Source organism: Carassius gibelio, chromosome A20 (genome assembly GCF_023724105.1).
Source record: "Carassius gibelio isolate Cgi1373 ecotype wild population from Czech Republic chromosome A20, carGib1.2-hapl.c, whole genome shotgun sequence".
Classification (NCBI taxonomy): domain Eukaryota; kingdom Metazoa; phylum Chordata; class Actinopteri; order Cypriniformes; family Cyprinidae; genus Carassius; species Carassius gibelio.
In genome coordinates, this window is record NC_068390.1 from 25,307,719 (window position 1) to 25,331,566 (window position 23,848).

Genomic DNA, 23,848 nt, shown 5'->3' on the forward strand with positions numbered 1-23,848 from the left:
AATGCCATGCTTCAGTAACACCCATAATTTTATTAATATTATTACAATTAATGGCAATCATAATTTGTATTATTTTAAAGGGAATTATAGTTTATATAGTTCTATGTTTTTGTGAAATTATATATACAATTATAATAAAATGTAATGAAATATTAAATAAAATATATTACAGTGCAAATATAATTAATAATATAATTATTGTTATAGAATTATTGTAGAATTATACATTATATTAAATTATATTTGATAAAATATTATTATTATATAAAAAATATTACAATAATTAGTAAGCAGTTTATTATTTTAGCTTTAAATATATATATATATATATATATATATATATATATATATATAATTACAATAATTAATTAAATTAACTATAATTTTACTATAGGTAACTATGATTACTATTTATGGTAATCATGATTAAGAGCATTCCCATTCATAGAAATCATACGTTTTATTTTCTTTACATTTTATATTTTAATAATATATGTATATAATCTCTCAAATTTGAAAAATAAAACACAGTAGACCTTATCCATAAATATTTTAATGCAGTGAACAGCATTTAAATGACAGCATTTGCGATATACGTTAAAAAAAAAGACATCTTGCTTCACAATTTTATAACAGCATTTAATATATTTATCAAACTGTATAATAATTTTAAGTATCAAAATTGAAAAAAAAACCCGCAGTAACGTCCCATACACATTCCAAACAAAGTTAAAAACAGCTTAACATATTTACTCCTCTGACAACTTTCTGAGACGAGTGCATTTGAAAGGGCATTTGAGATGAATGAAACAGCAGCAGCAGCACGTCATCACTTCAGATTCTCTTTGAGAGTCTGCCTGAGCTCCCTGTTGTTTAGATGGAGGTATTTATTCACCCAGCTGCGATACTTGTTCGTTTCTGATCTATAATCCACGTGTTTGGGTGCTCGTGACTGAAGCCCAGCGTGATGATGATGATGATATCAAAACTTCATCGTATGGCCTGCTGTTCTAAGGCACCTTCAGCTGTTTGATTGTCTGCAAGTGTCACGTTCCCAATACACAAGCATTTGAGGCACACCTGTCCGAACACATCACAGCACTGGAAAATATCCTCCGTGGAAAGTCTTGAGGAAATGGTCTGAAATTGGAATGACGTTAATTGCAAAGGAATGATGTGGATTTTAGGGACTCTGACAGTCTGTATTATATTCACACCGTCTTCATAGTCTCCAACACTATAACGTTACCGACGACATTATGTTATAAACTATCGATAATGCACAAGCAAAAGTACAGGCACCTCAGTAGATTGTACCACAAAGAAGCATGGAACAATATCTATTTTAGATAAATTAGTAATATCATATTTATATTGATTTCTATTTACAGTATGAGTTTACAAATATATATGTGGAAAATAAATTACACCGCTTTATCGCGTATCATATACAAACTATTAAATATTCATATCAGCGCCAGATCATTAGCCAGTCACGTGATGCCCCATTATAGTCCTCATTCTTAAAGGGGCAGTTCACACAAAATAATAATGCTAATAATAATTCCGTCAACGTTTAAAACCTGGAAAGAGCCATTTAGAAATATAGCGCGAATGAAAACGAGTCTGTGATGGATGGACAGGTTTTTTTTAAGATGAAATGTATTTCGCTATTTAAAAAGTCCTACATCAATGTAATTTTCTAAATGTATAGTTGTTGTCTTTGTTTCGTGACTACGTTCTATCCCTCAATCGCGGGAAATGCTTCAATTCCCGCCAAAATTAAACATGGCGCTACCGTGAAGATAACCAAAACCTTTTTAGCATGGATGAAAGAAAATAATACAAGAATGTTCGGAATGTAATGATGTTGAGTAAAAGTTATATAATATTAATTTCTGGGGTAACTGCCCCTTAAATTAAAGCATATTTAAACTATCCAGAGGACACTTTCCCTCTCAAGACATGTACAGTAATATAAACCTCTTTATAATAAATTGATTGACATCTACATACCAATACAACACTTAGAACTTTAATAGGTTCTTATATGATAACTTGTAGATAGATATTATTGATTGCATCTATCGCTTGAGTTCTACTGTAAAATATGATTTGGTGTATTGCTCTTTGAGCACATTTTAATTTTTGAATGTCACCAGTTACTAAAAAGACGCTTTAAACACTGATATCTAAAGTAATACTTGAGCAATCTTGTCATGGTGTAATCCCATTGATATATGACAGCAGAACAGAATTCATTAAGGCAAACTAATACTTCAGAAGGGTAAAATTGTTGTAAATTTAATAATTTTATGGTGCATTCTCCCTTAATGAGAAAACATGACCCTTTTAAAATCACAAAATTAATATTTGTCTCCTTGTTCTAAGAAATGGCTTGTTGTTATACAGGTATTAAAACCAGATGTTCGAGTTGTTTTTATGCATTTGACCAATATTTTTTTCAGTACTGTGTTGGTCCTTTAAGAAGCAATATATAATGGCCTCTGGCTTGTGTTGCGTCACGTCCGTTCTGTCCTTCAACTCAGTGAATCGAGCATAAGCCATTCTGGGATGCATCAGAGTTCAGTAGGTGCATTAAATAAAGTCAGCACAAATGCTGTTGACCTCGAGTTCTCTCACAGCTTGTTGCCAATTAAAGCAGTTCTTTCTTCTTCTGATGGTTTTATTAAGGCGCTAAGATCCACTCAAATGTGAACGTGTTGGGGAAACAAGGCAGAATATTAATATATTCATAGTTATATGCAACCTGCAGAAAATTTTCTCCAACCCTCCATTTTGAGAATGGCTTCTTCAGAAAAAGGAGAAAAGTCTCCGACCGGCGGCAGCCTTCTTTTTGAGCCGTGTAAATCCAGATCTCATTTGGAACTAGAAAGTCATTTGGATCTTGAACGGGTGTGCCATGGCCTCTCATCTCTGGGCTCTTGCATTTTGGGGTGTTTCACGAGGGAAAAGGAAGTTGTAGAGCGTCGTCACTAGCTGGAACAAACCCATCTGGCCCCTTTGAGTGAACTGCACAAAAAATAAACCAAAAATAATCAGATGAAAAATGTTAACGCAGGTTAAAGAAGATATTTTATTAGCAAAGAGAGGCATTAATATAATAATTTATTTAAGTTTGTTAAGTCCACGTCATCCAATAGGCATTCACAACCCATTTTACTTCCATAATGTGATGCTTTTAAGAGGAAAGTGTTTTAGAAGGTTTCATTACTTCCGTTGTTATTCTAAAATGCCAATCATGACTTAATAAAAAAGAAAATACAGTTTCCCCGTGTGGAAATGTAAAGTTATTTTAAATAAATCATGCTCAGTAAGACTAGGAGCATCTATTAAGAAAGTAAACGGAGTCAAAATGGCATGTATCTGCCGTTAGATGGCGCTCTGGTCCCAAGCTTCACTTCAAACTCCTCCCCTTTCCTCTAAATCTCATTGATTGACAGTTAAAGCGGCCAATCAGCAGTCAGGCCAGCTGTGATGTGGGCGTGTGTTGTAGTTCTTTGCTATTGCAGTGTGTTGCATAAGCTGCCGCTCTTACTGAAGGCATGCTGGATTTAAAAGAATTAACAAACCGCAATTATGATTAACCAATTTAAATGATCCTAACCCATTTATTCCTAGTTGGCCTGTCATCTTTTACGTTTTTTAATTAAAATTATTAAGTCCGTTTGATCTGTGAGAATATGAAGTTTCAGTTTTTGATCGTATCTGGGCTCATGGCGGCTGATTTCCACACATTTCACGGTTTATAAAATCTACAATCTGCAAGTTCATTAAACCATCTCGGTTGTTGCGGCTCAGCAACATACAGAGTGTTACTAAAGGTGTTACATTAGCCTACTTTTGAGATTGTGGTCACATGCCTGCTGACGTGGACCTTGAGTCAGAGTCTAAATTTAGCCTGCAGTATAAACACACTTCACATCCTCTTTCTGAGTTCACACCAAACTAGCCGGCCTGGGTAGACACTAAATTCAACTGGCATTTACTGAAGACCTTGATCAATCTAAATGTATCCCTCATCTCTTATACAAGTAAGCATTAAAAGTCATGAATAAATGTAAATAACTCACATGTGCAAAATGTTTACCTCTATCAAAACTAAAACTATCACTTTGTTTAAGCAGATCATGTGGTTTTCATCTGCTGTTTTTCCATTTAAAAACAACAAAATACATAACTTAATATAAATTCTACAATAACCAAATTTACATGAAAAATGGCACTTTTCAAAATTAGTATACTCTGCCATATCATTGCTATTAACCCCCGCCCCTCAGAAACACTTTAAACTAATGTGACTTGACCACAAACCTTAATTAAAACCAAATAATAATGTTTTCAATAGTCATGCAGACTGTAGTTTTATAAATAGTTCTAAAAGTAAAAAAAAAAAAAAAAAGGACTTGTTATAGGACTATGTTTTATACATTAAGTTGTTATATAAACATCAACTAGTGATTCAACTTTCCATCATTTACTGTAAAGTTATTGGTGTAGACCTGATAACATCTAAGAGAACTTAAGTAAACAGGATGGCTAAACCAATAATGATGTCATCTCTCCCACTGAGCATTTGCATATGCAGCATAGAAATAACAGACGATGATGTCATTGCACATCGTGACAGAAACCACTGCAAAGAAAGCCATGGACTTGTGGTGCTGTTTAACCTGTTTGATTCAAATCGGCCATGAGGTAAAGAAACAAACTTTTCTCATCCGAAATCACTCTTACCAGCTGAAGATGATCCTGCTGAAACTGATCCCCCATTTCACGCAGTTTACGTCCAATCTGAATCTCCACACTAATTCCAATGTCCCGTTCATCTTCCTTTTCTTCTGGTCTCCCTTCGTCCTCTTCTGCGTTTTGTGTGCCATCCAAGATGGGTTCAAACAATGCAGGGAAGTGTGCACGAAATCCAGCATTTCCTTCAGAAAAAAAAACAAAATTGATATTTTTATATTGTATAATAACCATTACTATTTATATGTTATTTTAATATGAAACATATTTAGGGGTTAAATTAAAAGAAAATCATTAACTTAATTCATTTTGCACTTTAAGTTTGAACACTTTTTTTATGTTCAGGGCAAAAATACCTCTGAAAAAGAAAATGATATTCATAATTTATTTCATTATTTATAGATAGATAGATAGATAGATTTAAAAAACATTTTGTTTTATTTTTGCAGTAATATATATATAGATAGATAGATAGATAGATAGATAGATAGATAAAATGTATCATATATTTATCTATTTTATATAATATTTTATTGAATACATATATTCAGAAATGTAAAAAAAAAAACAAATTAGAAGCATCAATTCCAGGTGTGCATATATGACTATATGATGCATATTGTGTTTCCCTACCATGGAAAAGTGCTCTAGGCCCTTCTGGGGCCCCAGGGGCTATAGTAAGTGACGCAAGGCCCCTGGCTCCACAGTTAGCCCCAAATGCAGTCCTGGCATTCACAGCTCTGCAGGGAGATGATGCATCTCTCTCTAAACCCTGGAATGGTGCCATAGCTCTGTCTCTCGCTGAATTCAGCACAGAGCTGGCAGTCTGTGTTGATCTGTCTTTAAAGCGTTCGTGTCTGTTAGCTGTTTGTCCCACCTCTCCACCTCTCCCGTCTCTGTTCTCTGAGCTATTGTTTCTTAGCGGTGTTTCACAGCAGTGAGGAAGCTGTTCATCCTCATCATCCATCGGCGGAGTCAGCAAAACCGCCCTGAAATATACCACAGACTGTCACTCTGTGCAACTGTATGAGAATTCACATGCTGTTCATTCGTTCTGTATTACATAATATGACATGAAGCCTTGTAATGCAGTTGTTTTGCTTCAGGACATTAAGCACAAGCACAATGGAGAAATTCTTAATGTGCTATAAAGTAAACAAAATCAAAGATTTGAACTTATTATTTCTTTATTTATTGGGTACCTATTGCCAAATGCCAGATCATTTGATTGCATGCACAATTTTGGACAAAAACAACTTAAGCTTAATGTTTTTTGAAAAGTTGATAAACTTATTTATTTTTCTATCCCAAATTATGCACAAGTATAGCATGTTCTCTGCAACTCTCCAGTTCACATCTGTGTAGTTTAGGAACACTTGACCTAATTCAAGCGCGCTGAATCTCATAGAGATTTCACCCACATTCACAAAAACAAATAACCATGGCTGAGGGTTTTGGGCTAGATGGGTTTTGGTTCTATTTGGTTTATCAATGAATAATTAAGATCTGACAGTAGATCAGCTCATAAAATGCAACTTCTGGCATCAAAGTGCAGCAGTGAGATGACTTAGTCTGTGCACAAACATTTCAAAGGAGCCTCATACAAATGAGGGGAAGTTTCAGGCCTGCACTCAAGGGTTCGGTCTACCACCATTTCCCAGAAAACAATCATATCTGCACCATCATAACAAAAAAATCCGTTTATGAAATGTTCATGAATAATCTGATCACCTGATCTGATCTGAGTTACAATACAGATTAGTACAGATGCTTTCAAGGAGAATAGATTAATATAATACATGGCAGCTGCAATAAAATTAGTCAAATTGAGAGATTGCATGATGAGTTTTGAGACATTTGTTTTGCTGAATTTGTTAGCATGACTGCTGTAGTCATCAGAACAAATACTCATTTAAAAATTATAATTCTATTAATAGAGAGATTATCATATGGACAGATGATTATTAATGAGAATTACACTCTTAATCTCCGCTGAAAAACCAGCCCAAGATGGTTTGTTGGTCTGAGATGGTCTACCAGCTTGGGTACCCAGGTCTGTTGGCTGGTTTTAGTTTCATGGGGCAAACAGAAAACCAGCTTGACCAGGCTGAAAGACTATTGTAGACCAACCACTCTTATTATTGAGCAAATCATTTTAGGCTTTTTTTTTCAGCAGGGAATTCAAAACAAAACAAAATAAAGCATTTACGACCAAGTAATACCATAGTATAAACGAATGCATAAAAATGTGAATAATGTGATTGACAGTTTTTGATATTTCAGTTTATTACTTTCAGATGTGCAAATCAGAATATCATGTTGGGGGTATTTCAGTCTTATGCTCTTTATTCTGTAATTGAACATTTTTGTCACTCTCTTTCATAGACCAAATCACTGAAACTTAGTGTTTTTAAGGACAAAAACAGAATCATCTCAGTTCTAAAACTGTAGGAGCTTAAAGAAGTCACAAAATACATGATGAAACTGCAGCAAATAATACACAGAAACGAGAGACACTCACCGCCAGTGCTTGAATGTGTGTGTCAGTGCTGTTTTTATTCCGCTTGTTGTGTCAGCGCTCTTTTACTCTGTCTTCACTCTGCTTGTATTTACTATCACGAAGTCGCTCCGCTTTCATTCTGCGCCCTCCGCTCAACTTGTTCGCATTGGACACGAGCTCGCAGAAAGCCACGCCCACAGTGACGTCGCATGTTATGGTAATTACTCGAGTGGGAGGTGTCCTTTTGTTTAGGGTTTGTGTTGAACCTGTCAAGTCTGTTTTTGAGTACCAGCGGTGTATTTCAGAAGTTCAGTAGGTTCAGACTGTTGAGATTAGTGCCTACGTTATTTAAAATAAACGCTTTTGTTGAACAACTTTAAAAAGTGCTTTAAACTAATCAAAATGAGTGAAAGGCACACTTCTATGGACAGCATTAATTAGCTAGCAAAAGTAATTATGTAATTTCTGACATAACGTTTTCCAACTGTACAATTTGCAAGTTTTTTCATTATTATTTTTATTATAGATTTCATTATTGATTTTCAGAATTATTTGTAGATCTTTTCAATTATATTAAGTCACAACATGATATGTTCCTGAAAATTGGAAGATGAAAGATGGCAGTTTGCATACTTCTGGAAGCATTGTGTAAATATATAGAGAGTTACAGAGAGAGATAAATATATTAAGCTTTTGTTTTTATGGAAGAAAGAAAGACACATGCAACAGTGTGCTTAATTTTCACTTTTTTGTGCACTATTAATTACACACACCTAACCATTAGCCCACCAAAAATGAAAATTCTCTGAATATGAAGAATATTTGTTTTGAAATTTAAATTAATTTTGGTAGTCCATATCCTTAAATATCCACAGGAAACCTTGTTTTGTTTTTATGGTTTTGTAATGGACAAATATACTGTCTTTGACATCTGTTCAAGTTTTTCTTTTTCCCTTGGTTAACATTTTTGGACAGAGGAATTTATGTGACTGTTATGAACCATTTGTACACATTTGCTTTTTTCACATTTGTGTGCATGCGTGTTTTCAGCTTGAGCCTCAGTTCAAGTGCACTTTTGTAAATGGGAAGTGAGTCACCTAAATCTTCCTGTTCTCACTGGCTTGCGATGACATCATCCTTTCTGTCAGGGCTCAGCATTCCTGTGCACACTGTTACCATGCTTCTCAACCGCGAGATTGCAATGGCCAATTTAGATATGAAAGACTGTGCTAGTTAACTCTACAACAGAATGTGTTGATTGATGTGTTGTTTTGTAATAGATTGTTTACAGCCTGCATACTAACTAGTCAGTACAGGCCAACACATTGCTGGCAGGGATTTCAGTTTGCTAAAATGTTCGGATGGTTTCAGATGAGGACGAGGTACAGACAAATCACTGACTAGAGGAAGAGGATTGAAATAGACTCAAAGTGACTCTGTTTCTAAGGTAATTTTGGATGGGGAGGAACGAGAGATGAGAGCGAGGCAAAACAAATGCTGGCGCTGCCTCCGTGACAACAGCTACATCATTGGTTCTTGTTTCATAGTAAAGACCCGTTAAAAAAAATATAAAATCACAAGAGGCCCAGGAGACGCCTCCCTCACAACTGCATGTTGCATCAGAAAGATCCTGCAAGAGGAAGAGCTAAACACATACACACATAAACACATCACATGCTCCACTTCACTCTACAGCACCCCCTCCTTCCTCCCCGCTCTCCCGCCAAAACATCTCTGTGAGTAAATCCTGCCTAGAAACCAAACAGCTGACTTCGGCCTCACTACGATTGGTGCAGCTCCCTAGCAACGGCGTGGGTTTATTCAGCCAATCAGGTGCTGAGATTTCAGCACTTTCGACCAATGGCAGGTGGCCGCAGCTTACTTAGACAGTAACAGTGACTTGGTAACTGTCTGGCAGAACAGAAAGCAACTATGATTGGTCAGAGCAGCTCTGCATCCTCATTGGCTGCTCATGACGATCTCCCAGTCATTCATATGTTTTAGCGGCTGCCCTGAAGGGATACACCCACAGCAGAAGGTCAACTTCTCTTCATGCTGATTGGTCGAGCAGCAACGTGGACTCCTAGTAACAAACCACAATTGCTAAAACAGGGTGTGGTTAGGTTTCTGTCAGTCATCCAAATGCTAGCCAAACATGATGTTGTTGCTGCCGTTCTGCTCTTAGCAAGAAGTATTGTGTATGACAAACAGGCCTACATTAACACACGTATCACACTTGCCATATCTGGGAGTAAAATGACTCAAAATGTTGCTGGAGCAATATCACAGTACGCGATTTCTTAATGCTTGTTTACACACGTACTGTAACAGTATTTCCTGATATTCATTGCTAAGATCTGTGCAGCTCCTGATCACAGTCTCTTACAAATTGACATTAAGCTTTTGTTCGTTTGGTTGTTAATATTTACAGAAGAAACTGTTAAACTGAAGATATTACAACTTGAATTTTAGAATTCACATGTCATATTTGTGGTCTTGCTGTTCCCTTGTTTTCCCAAACTGTTTACTTGTCATTCTGTGGTGCTTAAACTTTAGATGCATGTTGAGCAGTGTTTGATTCACCTAGCAAGAAGAATGAGTCCCCAGACGAGCGGCTGCAGCTCAATGAACACAGCCAAAGACAAATCAGAAGTGACATCATGGCTGCAAGATTGCATGACATCATGCTTGAGGGAAGACAGATTCATGTCAAATCTGAATCCAGAGGAACTGGGAAATGATCAGCCTCAATCTAGATAAATATAAACTTTAAATAGTTTTTTTTTTAAAGATAATTTGATTACTTTTAATTTATAAGCCCCAGTGGTTTATGTCTAAGTCTTATGTCTACAGATATTTAGTCAAATCTTTGATTTAAATGGAAACAGTTGTAAGACAATCTTTGGCTTTTTCACCTCTAACCACAGTATTAGGAAAGCTTACTGTTTAGATGTGTAGGATGCCTGTAAAAGACATCTACACATCCACCACAGAGAGTACCTCAAAATTATGTTATTGTAATCATATTCAGATTATTCAATTTGATGCATTTTTTCAATTTCAAGATGATTTGAGATAGAGAAAAAGTTTTAGCCTACTGATTCTAAGCACTGTTTTAACCCTTACTAGACTAGGAAATCACTCCTTGTGCTACAAATTTTGAGATATTATTATTATTTATTACTTTACATCTACTTTCCTTTATTATTATGAGGTTTGTACTGTTAAAAATACTGTGACAACGTTAGACTCATGTTCCTCGTAACTTTTACAATTTAAAAGTCAAAGATTTAAAAATTAATTGTCAAATTTAATTCAGAAGGAACAAAGAAATTATCCATCTCAATGATCTTGATAAATATAATCAGTTTAGCCTCTTTTTTCAAGCTAATTGAATTACTTTACAAAAGGCTGCATTACATTCGTTTAACTGTTAGTCACAATGGCAAAATAAAGTTGAGTGCCTATATTTACTCAAATTGCCAATATATAAGGAAACTGCACTTTTAAAAGTAAAACTAATGTAAAATGTGTTTAACGCAGCTAGGAGTATACCACTTACAGCAACTCTTACTCATAGCTGCAAACAGTTGGTAAAGTAGCCAAAGTATTTAAAAAAATCAAGCTTCTGTACACAAACATATAGATATGTACGTGTGTGTGTATGAATCACTATTGGAAATCCCAGAGATGATGTCAATAACAGGTGTTCTGGATCAGACTGCTCCAACCTCAGTGGAAGCCCAAAGGGAAGATGGTGACAGGTGATGTCAGCAAACTGCAGCCTGGCATCCAATAGGGTCCCTCGGGGCCTCCTGTGATGAGCCACCTGCATGCATGTTTGAGTTCATTGAAAGAACAGATGTCCCACCACCATATCACCACAAACTCAACTGAGCTCTAAAAATAGAAGTGAAAGCAGCACACATTCCTGAGGTGTGAAGTGTGAGATAAGCAGTTTTGTTGTCAGCTGTGTCATACAGTAGGTGTCCCTATACAAATGCAAAACACCATTTATGTGTGTCCTGAAATGACTTTAATCCGTCTGAACATATTTTGCCAGCACTGGGCATTCTATTCATATTTAAATACTAAAAAATCTGGTTGAGGTCAGATCTCAATTTAAACTTTATTTCCTTACGTGAAAAAACAGCAATGTCTTTCAGGGTAGTAATTGACTTCACAGTTTTAGAAAGAAATGTTATGGCGTCCTCTACTGGTGATACCGTCACCTCTTACCTTCATCTCTTTATGAAAAACAACCATGTACACCAAGACTTTCCTAAAGTTTATTCCAAAATATATTTCAATATACATAATATTAATGAGACATGGATACTATGGTTAAACCATGGTTTTGCTACACTTACCATTATTTAACAATGGTATTTGTAGTAAAAGTGTTCCTCTAGCTCAACTGGTAGAGCATTGCGCTAGCTTGCTTGCTAAGGTCGGGGGTTTGATTCCCCGGGAACACATGATAGGTAAAAACTGATAGCCTGAATGCACTGTAAGTCGCTTTGGATAAAAGCGTCTGCTAAATGCATACATTTAAATTTTTTAATTTAAATTACATTTAATTTAATTTTTAAATTTCCTGTCCTCTGATGCCCAACTCCTTCAGCAGCCTAATAAAACTAGACCAAATGTTTATTCCTGCAGGGATTTCAGTCTGACTATGAAGCAATATCAAATGCACATTATGCACATTATCAAATGCACATTATATAGCCTATAATGTTATTCAATAATGTCAAATGCATCAGTGCAATTATTATTCACTACATTCATTAGTACTGTTAAATCAGTTATGTAGAGGGGGACAGACTCAGTAGTATGTTGCAGCAGGTGCATGATAAAGTTGTTACGCTACTGAACAACACTAAGTTGTTTCTACAAAGACATTAAGCATGTTTTCTACAAACAATGTCTGACTACATTTTTACTTTATGTTGACAGGCAAAAAAACCATGTAAAATCAAATCTGAGTGGTCAGACTGAAACTCCTGAGATTTCCAGAAATGGCATTTGAATATCAGACCACATATGAATGTGGCTTGAAACAGATTTGTAGAGATCAGATTTTGTGTGATCACTTTTATTGTCACTTCACCACAGCACATGTGTCTTGGTGAGTGAAATTCTTGAGAGCATGCTCTTGAAAGTGCAGAAACAATGTACATATAGTAGACATACTTACAAAAGTATGCAGAAGACAGTGTGCCATATACACAAACATATACTCAGTATATACAGTCTACAATTAGACATATCAGTTAGCAATTCACATTATATATATATATATATATATATATATATATATATACATACATATATATATATATATATATATATATATATATATATATATATATATATATATATATATATATATATATAATGTGAATTGCTAACTGGATGGTAGCTAGTGGTAGCAGATAGATTATTGTATTAGGTGCAGTGTGTACATAGTCCAGTATTGAACCGTGCTAGAGTTAAAGTGCAGTGTGTGGCATACCATACACTCTTAGAAAAAAGGGTTTATTGGGGTTCTATATGGTTCTTTCTTTACTCAACTTCAAAGAACCTCTTATGCTAAAAAGGTTCTATAATGACATGAAAGACCCATTCCGAACTCTCAAACTGATTAAAATGATCCGCGATCCCCAAACTGACTCAAATGATTCGCGAACCCCGCTACGAACTCCCGAAGTGACTCAAATGATTCGCGAACCCGCTCCGAAATCTCGAACTGATTCAAATGATCCGCGATTCCGCTCCGAACTCCCAAACTGACTCAAATGATTCGCGATCCCGCTCCGAACTCCCGAACTGATTCAAATGATCCGCGATCCCGCTCCGGACTCCCAAATTGACTCAAATGATTCGCGAACCCGCATTGAACTCCGGAACTGACTCAAATGATTCGCGATCCCGCTCCGCACTCTGAAACAGATTCAAATGAATCACGCTCCGAACTCCCGAAATTACTCAAATGATTCACGATCCCGCTCCGAACTCCCGAACTGATTCAAATGATCCGCGATCCCGCTCCGGACTCCCAAATTGACTCAAATGATTCGCGAACCCGCATTGAACTCCGGAACTGACTCAAATGATTCGCGATCCCGCTCCGCACTCTGAAACAGATTCAAATGAATCACGCTCCGAACTCCCGAAATTACTCAAATGATTCACGATCCCGCTCCGAACTCCCGAAATGACTCAAATGATTCGCGATCCTCAAACTGACTCAAATGATTCCCGATCCCGCTCCAAGCTCCCGAACTGATTCAAATTATTCACGCTCCATTTGAACTCCCAACTCGGGATCGCTTATCAGTTTGGGAGTTTGGAGCAGGTTGGCGAATCATTTGAATCAGTTTGGGGATCGCGAATCATTTGAGTCAGTTCGGGAGTTCGGAACGGGATCGCGAATCATTTGAATCAGTTTCGGGAGTTCGTAGCGGGTTCGCCAGGGGCGGATCTACTGGGGTGGCATGGGGTGGCAAATGTCACCCTAAAAGAAAGCCTTGCCACCCCAGTTGACAGCAACAAATTAAAAGTTACGAGCACGAATCTCCCATGTCCCAGAGAGGAGAGGACGACAGAGCGCAAGAGACTATATTTTACATTTGTTTGGAAAACTTTATGAGTGCGCGCAAAGCGAAAGGAAACATGAGTCATGAAGAGACACAGGAGGAAAGAGGTAAAAAACTGATTGTCTATCAAGAAATGAAGCTATAATGAAAGCACAGTGCTAGCATAGTTGTAATGTTGAGTTAAAGATGATAAATATCAGGTTGAAGGACGTTATTTCGCTAAATAATGTTACAGTGGTGTCGTCTACTATGTGATACGTTACTCACTTCGTTTTGTGTCAGAACTTTCACACTTTCGTTCATAAATTCACCCCGTCTGTGTTTCCAAAGCGACACGAATTGAATCGCAGAATTTAGTCACAAATAGAACTTGCAGTATAAAGCAGAAAGTCAGATAATTCTGCCATTTTTGAACGAATAAATCAAAAGTAGGGCTGTACATTTATAGCTCTTCACTATATTGACACATGATGGTAGGCTACACGCCAGCGAGCTATGAGAGGATTTCACCATTTAATTTGATAAAACTATGGTCATTCATTCGTATTGTATGGACACAAACTGCAATGTCTTTAAGACAACCTGTCAAAAAAAAAAATCTCGGTATAACTTGAAGAAATTTAAATACAAATATAAAAAAACAAATATAGCCTAGTATTGCACAGTAGAGTATATACTTCAAGTAGGCCTAATAGCTAATAATAATGATAGTTTATTACTAAACACAGAAACTCTGTCTACAACCCACCAAAATAAAAGCTCGGTCTAACTCAAATTATGTAAGAAATTGCACAGTAAAATATACTTTAAAAAAAGATCTCCTAAAATGTTATTTTAAAGTAATATCAAACAGATTTCCATATATGTTTTAATTTAAACTTGCCAAAACAATAACACCACATTTTTCAAAAACAATTTCTAAAAGTACATTTGTATTTGTGCCTATAATGGTTATTTATTTATTTTTATTATTGTCAGCTATATTGTTATATAACATCTTAGGCTAAATGTAGCTCTTGACTGGTTGAGTTAGATGATGATTAACACTAAACAGTAGAAAATCAGTTGAGTCTCCCCAGCTGGAAATGTCATTGGCTGTTAAAATCTTGTGTTTCTTATAATAAATTGACATATTGATAACACTGAACCTTTTATAATGCTCTTAATTACATGTCGATGCATACTGTATGCATTAGTGAGAAACAAAGTTTAAAATGTGACACTGGTGTAAATGGTGTATATAAAGCAGTGTTGTTGTTTTTTTTTTCTTTTCTTATTTTATATACAGTCAGTCAAAAAAAAAATTTTTCCCCTCTCACAAATCTGCCCCTCATCACCTGTGTCTTAACCTTAATGCATTTCCTGTGATAAGGCCCCTTACTTCTATCACACTTTTATCTCCTATTAAGTGAGATCACATTGTATGGTCACATATTCCTTATATGAACTGTTTCAAATGCAAGACATTGATTGCATGAGATTACGTTTGTAAATGGCAGCCTGTGCCTTTTGTAGTGTGCACATATATTTATCATCAAACTGTGATAACTGTGACTAAATTTCAATATATATATATATGTCTGCCATATGTTGCCACCCTTCAAAAATTCCAGCCCCCTTCTCGCCAACCCATCAATATTTTTCTAGAATCTGCCCCTGGGGTTCGCGAATCATTTGAATCAGTTCGGGAGTTCGGAACGGCTTCGCGGATCGTTTGAATCAGTTCGAGAGTTCGAAGCAGGTTCGCGAATCATTTGAGTCAGTTCGGGAGTTCAAAGGGGGTTCGCGAATCATTTGAGTCAGTTCGGAGCGGGCTCGCGAATCATTTGAATCAGTTCGGGAGTTCGTAGCGGGTTCGCGAATCATTCAGAGAAACTGACTCAAATGATTCGCGAACTGACTCAAATGATAAAAGTTATTTACTTTTTATAAGCTTTAAACCCATTAATTTGTCAATGTTTCTACAGCGGATTTACACTAAAACACGAAAGAGCCTGAACCATGACAGTGTCACAAGTTGCCTTACATCGGTAAGTTTTGTTGTGCTTGTTGCAAACTGTTACATTTTGTGTTTTCTGATCCTAAGCTTAGTTTTTAACTGCAGATAGTGCTCTAAGATGGTAATGAAGAACAGCCAGAACAGAACAGAACAGCCATACAATCCAGCAGTATGAGATACGGCCAAATCAAGTTTTTTATTATTCTTGACATCCATGAATAAAAGTCATGGGGGTTCGGAACAACAAAGGTAAACAAGTACACTCTAAAAAACGCTGGGTTGTTTTTTCAACCCAACTGCTGGGTTGAGGCCGTTGGATAGGACTTTGGGATGTTTTAACCCAAGTTTGGGTTGAAAATAAGTCTCTTTTTTAACCCAGCGGGTCTGGGTTGAGGACGCGGACGTGAAGGAGAGCACGCACGTCACGTCAAAATCGTACGTCTCCAGTGCGAGCAGCCGCCATTTTCTCAGCGTGATAGAAGCGAGAAGCGAGTGAAAGACTATGGTAAGTAAATATTCAAAATGTAAAGTTTTCTTTTATTGTTTACCCGGTTGTATGAAAGGCGGAAGGTTTTTTGAAAGGCAGAAACAAAGGAGCTTAACGTTATATAAAAAAAAAAAAAAACGGACGCGGTTTTCGCCTCAGACACGGAGGTCTTAACTGCCTCATGTAACGGTACTGAACGGAGGATGTACTTTTAATATAACGTCTGTGAATGTATTTTGTCATATTTACATAAGATTTTACATTATCTGTACTTTTTGAGGCGTTAACAGACGGTTATGGTCACGGTTACGCTCATGTGAATTTGTCTTTTTTTTCGTGGTTAAACTGAATGTATGTTTGTCTCCTAAAGGAAACGGCATTGTGTAGTAAAGACTAGCATAATTATTTTGAGGCTATTGAAGTGGTAACTGTTAAAAGTATGTTTTACATGTAATATTTCAGACTTGTCCAGCTCCTGTCTTCATTGTCCTCGCGCTGAGAGTTAAAGACACAGAAGCTGTTTGTGTGAGGAGTCACAGACCTGTGTGAGGATGAGGAGGAGGTGTTCTTCTGAAGAGAAGGACAGACGGTTTAAGGAGAGTAAACTTCAGAATAACATCAAGTTATCTTTATTTTTACCAAGACTAAAATAATGGGTTTTTTTTAAGATGTTGAAATCCAGAGACAAGATAACTTCATTCTTTTAAGACTGATGTAAATTAAGTTATTATTACTTTTTTTTTAGAAAATTAATGTTTCTGTTGTGTCCTGCCTGTTAACTTCACATTTTGATGCAAAAACAGTGTGATTATATATATATATATATATATATATATATCTGTCTGTCTGTCTGTCTGTCTGTCTGTGTATATACATATATGTATATATATGTATGTATATGTTAATATTTTATTGAAACCATTGATGTCCCTCTTTGCAGAACTCAAACTAACTGGAGTTAAGGACACACAAGTCTGCTTGTGTGAGGAGGTGGTTTTCTCAGCTTCTTCTGAAGAGAGGGAAAGATCGTTTAAGGCAAGTAAACTTCATAATTTCATGTTATCAGTTGTTGTTGTGTTTTACTAAGAGTAAAATAATGTTTGCTTTTTGTTTTTGTAGATGTTAAAAGCAAGAGACATGGGAGAGCATCATTCCTTTGAGATTTTATGTAAGTTATTTTTAGAAAATAAATGTTTCTGTTGTCTCCTGCCAGTTTACTTCACAGTTTGATGCAACAACAGTGTGATTACGTGCTCATTTCATTAAGACCATTGATGTCTGTGTTTTTTATTGCAGAACTCAAACCAACTTTGGAGTTGTCTTGTCTGATTTGGAGAGTCATCATTCTTGGTCTTCGCTCTTAAAGGTAAAGTTCACACAAAAAATCATTTACTTGCCCTCAAGTCATTCCAAACCTATAAGACTTTTGTCTGTCTTTACAACATAAATTAATATATTTTTAGTTTTCTCATAATATTTGTTAATCCATTTATAGTTTAGATAATCAGTATTTTCAAGCTTCATAAATATAGAGTTATTGTAGAAGTAAATTCTGATATTTATATATGAATACATCTTAAATTATATGATAGCAAACATGTATGTTCAAAATAAAATACTGGTCTCCCAGACCAGCAATGGAGGACACAAAAAGAGAATATATTAAATATATTCATATGTTTTCCAAAAAATGAGTTTGTATGAGTCTGGAAAAACATGGGGAGAGTAAATTATGAACATTTTAATTATTTGGTGAACTAACGGTTTGAAGAGCAGCCCTCCATGTACATGAATATTGTGAGGTATGTGAATGTCATGTCTGTTTTAATGTTTCAGTAAAGAAGCTTTCTGAAAGCAATATATAATTCAAACAATATCGCATGTCCTCACACTAGTGCTGCCATTATAGCCTCCTGGAGCGCTGTGGTGGACTGAGACATTAAACAACCTCACAAAGTGTTGAAACTTTAAAACCGATTATTTACCTATCCTTACGGATGTGAATACACCTCTACCTGAAAATGGATAGTTTAATTAAATGTTTAATTTTTTCAAATGTGTTTCTCTTAGGCCACTGATGAAGAGCAGGTGGTGACTGGGATTTATGCTGGTCAGAGAGGAGAATCTTCTTTTGCCTAAACTGATGCAGCGGTGGTTTTAAAGAAGGACGCTGCCCTGGATGATGTAGAAGATGTCACATGCTGTGCTGATGGGGCTTCTTCATGACTACATCAGTTATGCTAAAGAGATTATGAAAATTGACCGTGATGCATGATCTGTATTCATGGACTATGAAACAAACTGTAAGTGTATAATTTGTAAAAAAAAAAAAAATGTTAAATGCTTTTTCTGTGTTGTTTAGTTGAAGAGTTTACACTCTTTCATTCATACACCTGCTCACATTCTTACACACACTCACACACACGTCTGTTAAATGTTATAATATCAGAGTTAATGTTGTGATTTATTTGTGTACTGTCATGCCAGAATAGTTGGTAAAGAACCTAACTAATTGTAAATTTATTGTATAAGTGTTTTCGTATATTTTCATACAAAATATACAATTGAACAAAGTCCAATTTGATCTTAAGTTATATTCATCAAATGTTCAATGCTTTATTTATGAACTCTGTAGCTGTTAATGCCATCCTTTTCTGCATTTCTTCTAACATGTTACTTTTTGACTTTTCTCTTGTTTTTAATAAATATTTTCCTTTTGATAATTATTATTTGTGTGTAAAATGGTATTTAAAATGAACAACATTTGTAGGTTTAATGCCTAGCTCAATTTGGGTTAATTTTAACGTAGAAATGCATTGTTTCCCCACATGGCTGCACTCTGCGAGTTTATTTTCTGCCAGCAGGAGGCGCTAAGAGCGGGAGAGGTAGGTTTCTCCGGTAACGGCTGCAGAGCGGTGCTGAGCTCACAAACGCTGCCTTATCAAGCACATGCGAAATTATATCGAACATTTTCTAAATACAGTAGTTTTCCTTCTGAAATACAGTGATAAAAAACACCCGCTCTGGTTTTTGAAACCCTGCAATATAGTCATTTTAAACCATAAAAAAGGTTGGGTTAAAATAACCCAGCGCTGGGTTCGTCCCTTTTTGACCCAGCGATGGGTTGTCAAAATAACCCAAATTGGGTTGTTTTCAACCCAGCAGTTTTTAGAGTGTAAATGATGACAGAATGTATTTTTGGGGGGGGGGGGGGGGGGGGGGTGATTTCCAGTTATTTGTGCTATGTTACTTCTAAATATTTTTCCTTATATGAACTGTCTTTAGCTCATTTCAGCAAACAAAAAGATGCAAGACTGCAAACTTTCCAGTACTCCTGTGTACTGATAATCTGGTTTCCACCCAGTCCCAGGAAGTTTCTCTGTTTTATCCTTCTTCACTAAAATGTCTTAAAATTGCTTGGTTATTGACCAGTAATGCTAGGAGATTGTAGATATACAATAGGAATTTTGTTATTTTCTACTTTTTCAGATTATATTAAACCTGGAAAATATTTTAGAAGATCAATTAAGTTTTCAGGAGCACATTAAATACAGAACGATGTAAAAGACAACTTGACTACACCAACATATCAAAAATCGAATGAGATGCGCTCTTTTTAAAAGAGTTGATTTAATGACAAAATCAATATGAGAGGTCATGGACATGTTCCCATTTCTTCGGGTTCCACAACTTGTGAGTATTTGTTTTTAGTGTTGTTTCCTTTGAGTTTAGTATTTAGTTTTATTAGTATCAATTTTTTTTTGCATGAATAAAAAATTCTAAATTGTTTTTATGACTTTTTCTTTCTTTTTTCTTTCTTTCTTTTTTTGGTAGCTGCTGCATGAAGTGAAGATGCGGTTTGGGAAGGACCTTCATCTTAATCTAGAGACTGCTCTTCAAGTTCTGAACAGTTTAAATTAGGTTAAATTTATGCATTTAGCAGACGTGACTAACAGTGCATTCAGGCTATCAATTTTTTACCTATCATGTGTTCCCGGGGAATCGAATCCCCAACCTTGGGCTTGATAGCACAATGCTCTACCAATTGAGCTACAGGAACACTACTGTTTACTTCAGCAAATTGACACAAACACAAAAAGTGTTCTTTTTTTCCTTAACACAACCATTAGTTGCTTGGTTTGTTGAATGGTTACTCTAATAAATCTATTTATACCATGGTTTGTCTGAATATTTGATTCTGATTGGCTAAAAGGTGTGCATTAAAATAATTTGATTCACGGATAGTTCCAGTCAGTTTAATTACAATTAAAGTTTAATGTGCTGCTGCAATGACATACATGCAAACAAAACACTTGCACACGGAGTTCGGAGATTAAAGTAATGTGAACTGAGACATTTTGCATTTAATTTATTTTTTATTTTTTACAACCTCACTTGCATTGCTTCACTGCCATTCATAAATCCTCTCCTGTGTATTCATGGAGTAGTAAAGTGTCCATTGTAAGCATACTTCAGAATCTCAGCAGAAGTACACTTTGATTTTGGATGCTGCTCTGCTCACATACTAATAAATGATTAATGTTTGAAAGTGAATGTAAAAAAATTATATAAATATTTTATTTGACTAAGTAATTACAGTAATATTTCAGTCTTTATATATTAATAATTGAATAAAAAAATAAGCAAAATAATAATGTTATTATTTAGATGTTGTTATTTGTTCAAATTTACAGGGTTTCCAAAAACACTGTGAATGTAAACCTAGACAACCATCACAGCTAAAATATAATGTGTAACAATAACCTGTTTTGTTTTGTTGTTTTTGTGTAAACAGATATTGCAGATCTGGATAAAAATGAAGCACTGCTAATCTTACCATCTTTATTCAGAGAAAACATCAAGTTTCTCTTCTGTCTGGACAATGTAAGTTTTGATTTGTTACGTCTTTGTGTTGGTGGGGGTGGGGCTTGAGCTGGGGGGTGGGGGGAGTTCAGAAAATGATCTGGACTTGAGTTCTAAACTGTATGACCTTCATTGTGATGAGCAGATATTTGAGATGCCATCATTTTAAAGAATTGACAGCCACGATCACTTGATTGCATTTAGCTCTGTGAATGTGATAACAAAACTAAATAAAAATGTCTTGCTCTAGTAGAATAATGTTCTATTGAAGAATGTTTTACTCTTATTGACAGTTGTTTTGTAATATCAGGAGAAATACAAAGATGTTAAAATTGAGAGAGGGCTGCTCAGTTTCTCACAAAAACATTTGCACAATTTAAATGAAAGACGTGGAGGCAAAAAATTACTGATGCATTTTTTTTTATTAACCGGCCTTTAGATCTAGCATTCTGCATGCTTTAAATCAGATACAGAAATGATGTAGCTTGAACGAATAGCATTTTTATTTAAATTATCAAGAGAGAGAAAGTGAGAAACTGCATGTGTGAATAATGTTTGTGAAGTGTCTCTTCAATAATCAAGCTGCAAGTTTAGTTAAATCAAAAACAGATACATTGTTGCTTTTTAGTTTTTCAGTATGCTATCCAAGCTATTTTATTAATGAATATTGCATTGATCACGAAGTTTCTGTGGTCATGATTGCTTGTGAGTTGCGTGTGCAACCTAGTCAGTGAATTGTCCCTTTCCACTGTGGTAAAAATGGTCAGTCACATCCCTAATTGTTTGGAAGAAAGTATGCAAGATTCTAAGTTATTTCACAAATAATTTATTTGTTTTTCCGAATTGCAGTAATCAGTAAAAACAACTCCGACTATAGTTTTTCATGAAGTTTCAAACCCCCTCCATGCAAAAAGAGCCAGCATCAATATGGGGGGTGTCAACATTGTGAGCGCAGAAATGGATGTGATGGAGGCAATGGAGTGCCTCTTTGCTACTTATTTCATATTCAGTGTGGAATACCCCAAGCAAATCACTCACATGATGAGTTTTGTTGAGCAATACCTGTTTAAACTCTCCAGAAGCCAAAAAAAAAAAAAAAACCTGTCTGTCCCAGTGCAAAAAAAGGAATAATCAATTATCATAATACTTTGATTTGATACTTTGATCGTGATTAATTACAATGTAAATTTGTAAATATGAGGCGTAAGATGTTATTCTGAAATGCTGATCTGAATTTGAATCTGTAATCTGAGAGATATTAATCTAAATTTGTAGATTTGAAGTACTTGATGTTCTGAAATGTTGATCTGAATTTTAATCTATGTATTCACATACTTTATGAGTGATATTAATATGAATTTGTGGATTTGAAGTACTTCTATATCTGTATATTTCCATTGTGAGTTATATTAATATGGATTTGTAGTTGTGAGGTACTTGATGTTGTTTTAACCCTGATGGGAATTTAGATGAATCCGTATATTTGCATTATTTATTAGTGATAGATTAATGTAATTTTGTAATATGTAGATGTAGGTGAAACTCTATTTTCATTATTTATGAGATTTTTTTAAATGGTTGGTGTTTTAAGATTGATTTGTACATTTAAAGCCTTGAATATTTAAAATTAGCATTCTTTCAGTAATAGTAATGAATTTTGTTAATGTAAATAATATAAAACCTTTTTGGTTACAAAGAACCTTTTAGGGGTTCCAAATACGTAGCGCCTGATAGAACCTTTTATTTTTTCTAAGAGTGTATAGAGGGAGTATACTGTAAGGTGTATAAGTTCTGACTGTTGTTAGTCTGATAGCCTGAGGGAAAAAGCTGATATGCGTTCTTCAGCACTGCATCAGTGTGTGAAGACCACATGAGATCCTCACTGATGTGAACGCAGAGGAACTAAAAGCTGTTTACCCGTTCCGCAGGTGTCTTGTCAATGGTGATGGGTGTGTGTTCTCTGCTTTGTCTCCTGAAATCCACTACCAGCTTCTTGGTCTTCTCAATGTTGAGTGAGAGATGGTTCTCCTGACACCATTTAGTCAGGGAGCTCACTTCCTCTCTCTGGATCTAGATCTCGCCGATACAGGACAATGCTTTTACGGCTTATATAGTAGCCTATGAAATAGTAGAATGTGAAGCTTGATAAGGAAAATATAAACCTGTTATATAAAGAAAAAAAACTGTTTTATTGAGAGGCCCAGACTGAGCAAAAAAATATGCAATTTGGTGCAGTTGCTGATATTTCTATAGCCAAAAAGTAAGATAAAATTCTGGTAGTTTGTAATGTAAATAGGTCAGATCTGTGTTATCTATCAGATTATTTACATGAAATGCACATATATATTAGTTGTCACTATATCTCCCAAATGCTGCATCGACAGCAATGCAACTGACACATTCAATACCCAGAAAGGTAGTAAGGACATCATTAAAATAGTCCATGTGACATTAGTGGTTCAACCATACATTTTATGAAGCTATTAGAATACTTTGTTGTACACAAAGAAAACAAAAATAACATCTTAAATGACCTTCTCTTTTCATGTCTTAGCAAGATTATATTTAATTTATTTATTTAATGCTTAGTTTTATGATCAAAGCTCTGTGGTGTCAAAACATAATGCATT

General features: G+C 35.4%; 1 protein-coding gene and 3 long non-coding RNA genes across 4 annotated transcripts; 3 read left to right on the forward strand and 1 right to left on the reverse strand.

The window, feature by feature from the left end:
- Positions 1 to 2,013: 2,013 nt before the first annotated feature.
- On the reverse strand, positions 2,014 to 7,453 carry LOC127938004 (uncharacterized). The gene is made up of 4 exons (XM_052534361.1): positions 7,289 to 7,453; positions 5,401 to 5,756; positions 4,759 to 4,952; positions 2,014 to 3,033 (listed from the first exon to the last, which is right to left on the reverse strand). The coding sequence occupies exons 2-4, from the start codon at positions 5,732 to 5,734 to the stop codon at positions 2,932 to 2,934; spliced, it is 630 nt and encodes a 209-aa protein (XP_052390321.1). The 5' UTR covers positions 5,735 to 5,756; positions 7,289 to 7,453; the 3' UTR covers positions 2,014 to 2,931.
- Positions 7,454 to 13,869: 6,416 nt separating this feature from the next.
- Positions 13,870 to 20,331, forward strand: LOC127938835 (uncharacterized). Its single transcript, XR_008148815.1, has 3 exons — positions 13,870 to 13,976; positions 19,845 to 20,048; positions 20,190 to 20,331. It is a non-coding gene; the product is annotated as an uncharacterized LOC127938835 (long non-coding RNA).
- LOC127938836 (uncharacterized) lies at positions 16,132 to 17,390 on the forward strand. Its single transcript, XR_008148816.1, has 3 exons — positions 16,132 to 16,373; positions 16,818 to 17,069; positions 17,296 to 17,390. It is a non-coding gene; the product is annotated as an uncharacterized LOC127938836 (long non-coding RNA).
- Positions 17,473 to 18,926, forward strand: LOC127938837 (uncharacterized). The gene is made up of 3 exons (XR_008148817.1): positions 17,473 to 17,523; positions 17,652 to 17,721; positions 18,426 to 18,926. It is a non-coding gene; the product is annotated as an uncharacterized LOC127938837 (long non-coding RNA).
- Positions 20,332 to 23,848: the final 3,517 nt, after the last annotated feature.

Bases quoted from the DNA above. Each gene is read 5' to 3' on its own strand.
- LOC127938004 (XM_052534361.1), bottom strand. From the start codon at position 5,734: ATGGATGATGAGGATGAACAGCTTCCTCACTGCTGTGAAACACCGCTA. The intron at 4,953-5,400 runs GTAGGGAAACAC...TTTTTTCTGAAG, and splicing joins GCCTAGAGCACTTTTCCATG to GAAATGCTGGATTTCGTGCA. The intron at 3,034-4,758 runs GTAAGAGTGATT...TTTTTTGTGCAG, and splicing joins AGCAGGATCATCTTCAGCTG to TTCACTCAAAGGGGCCAGAT.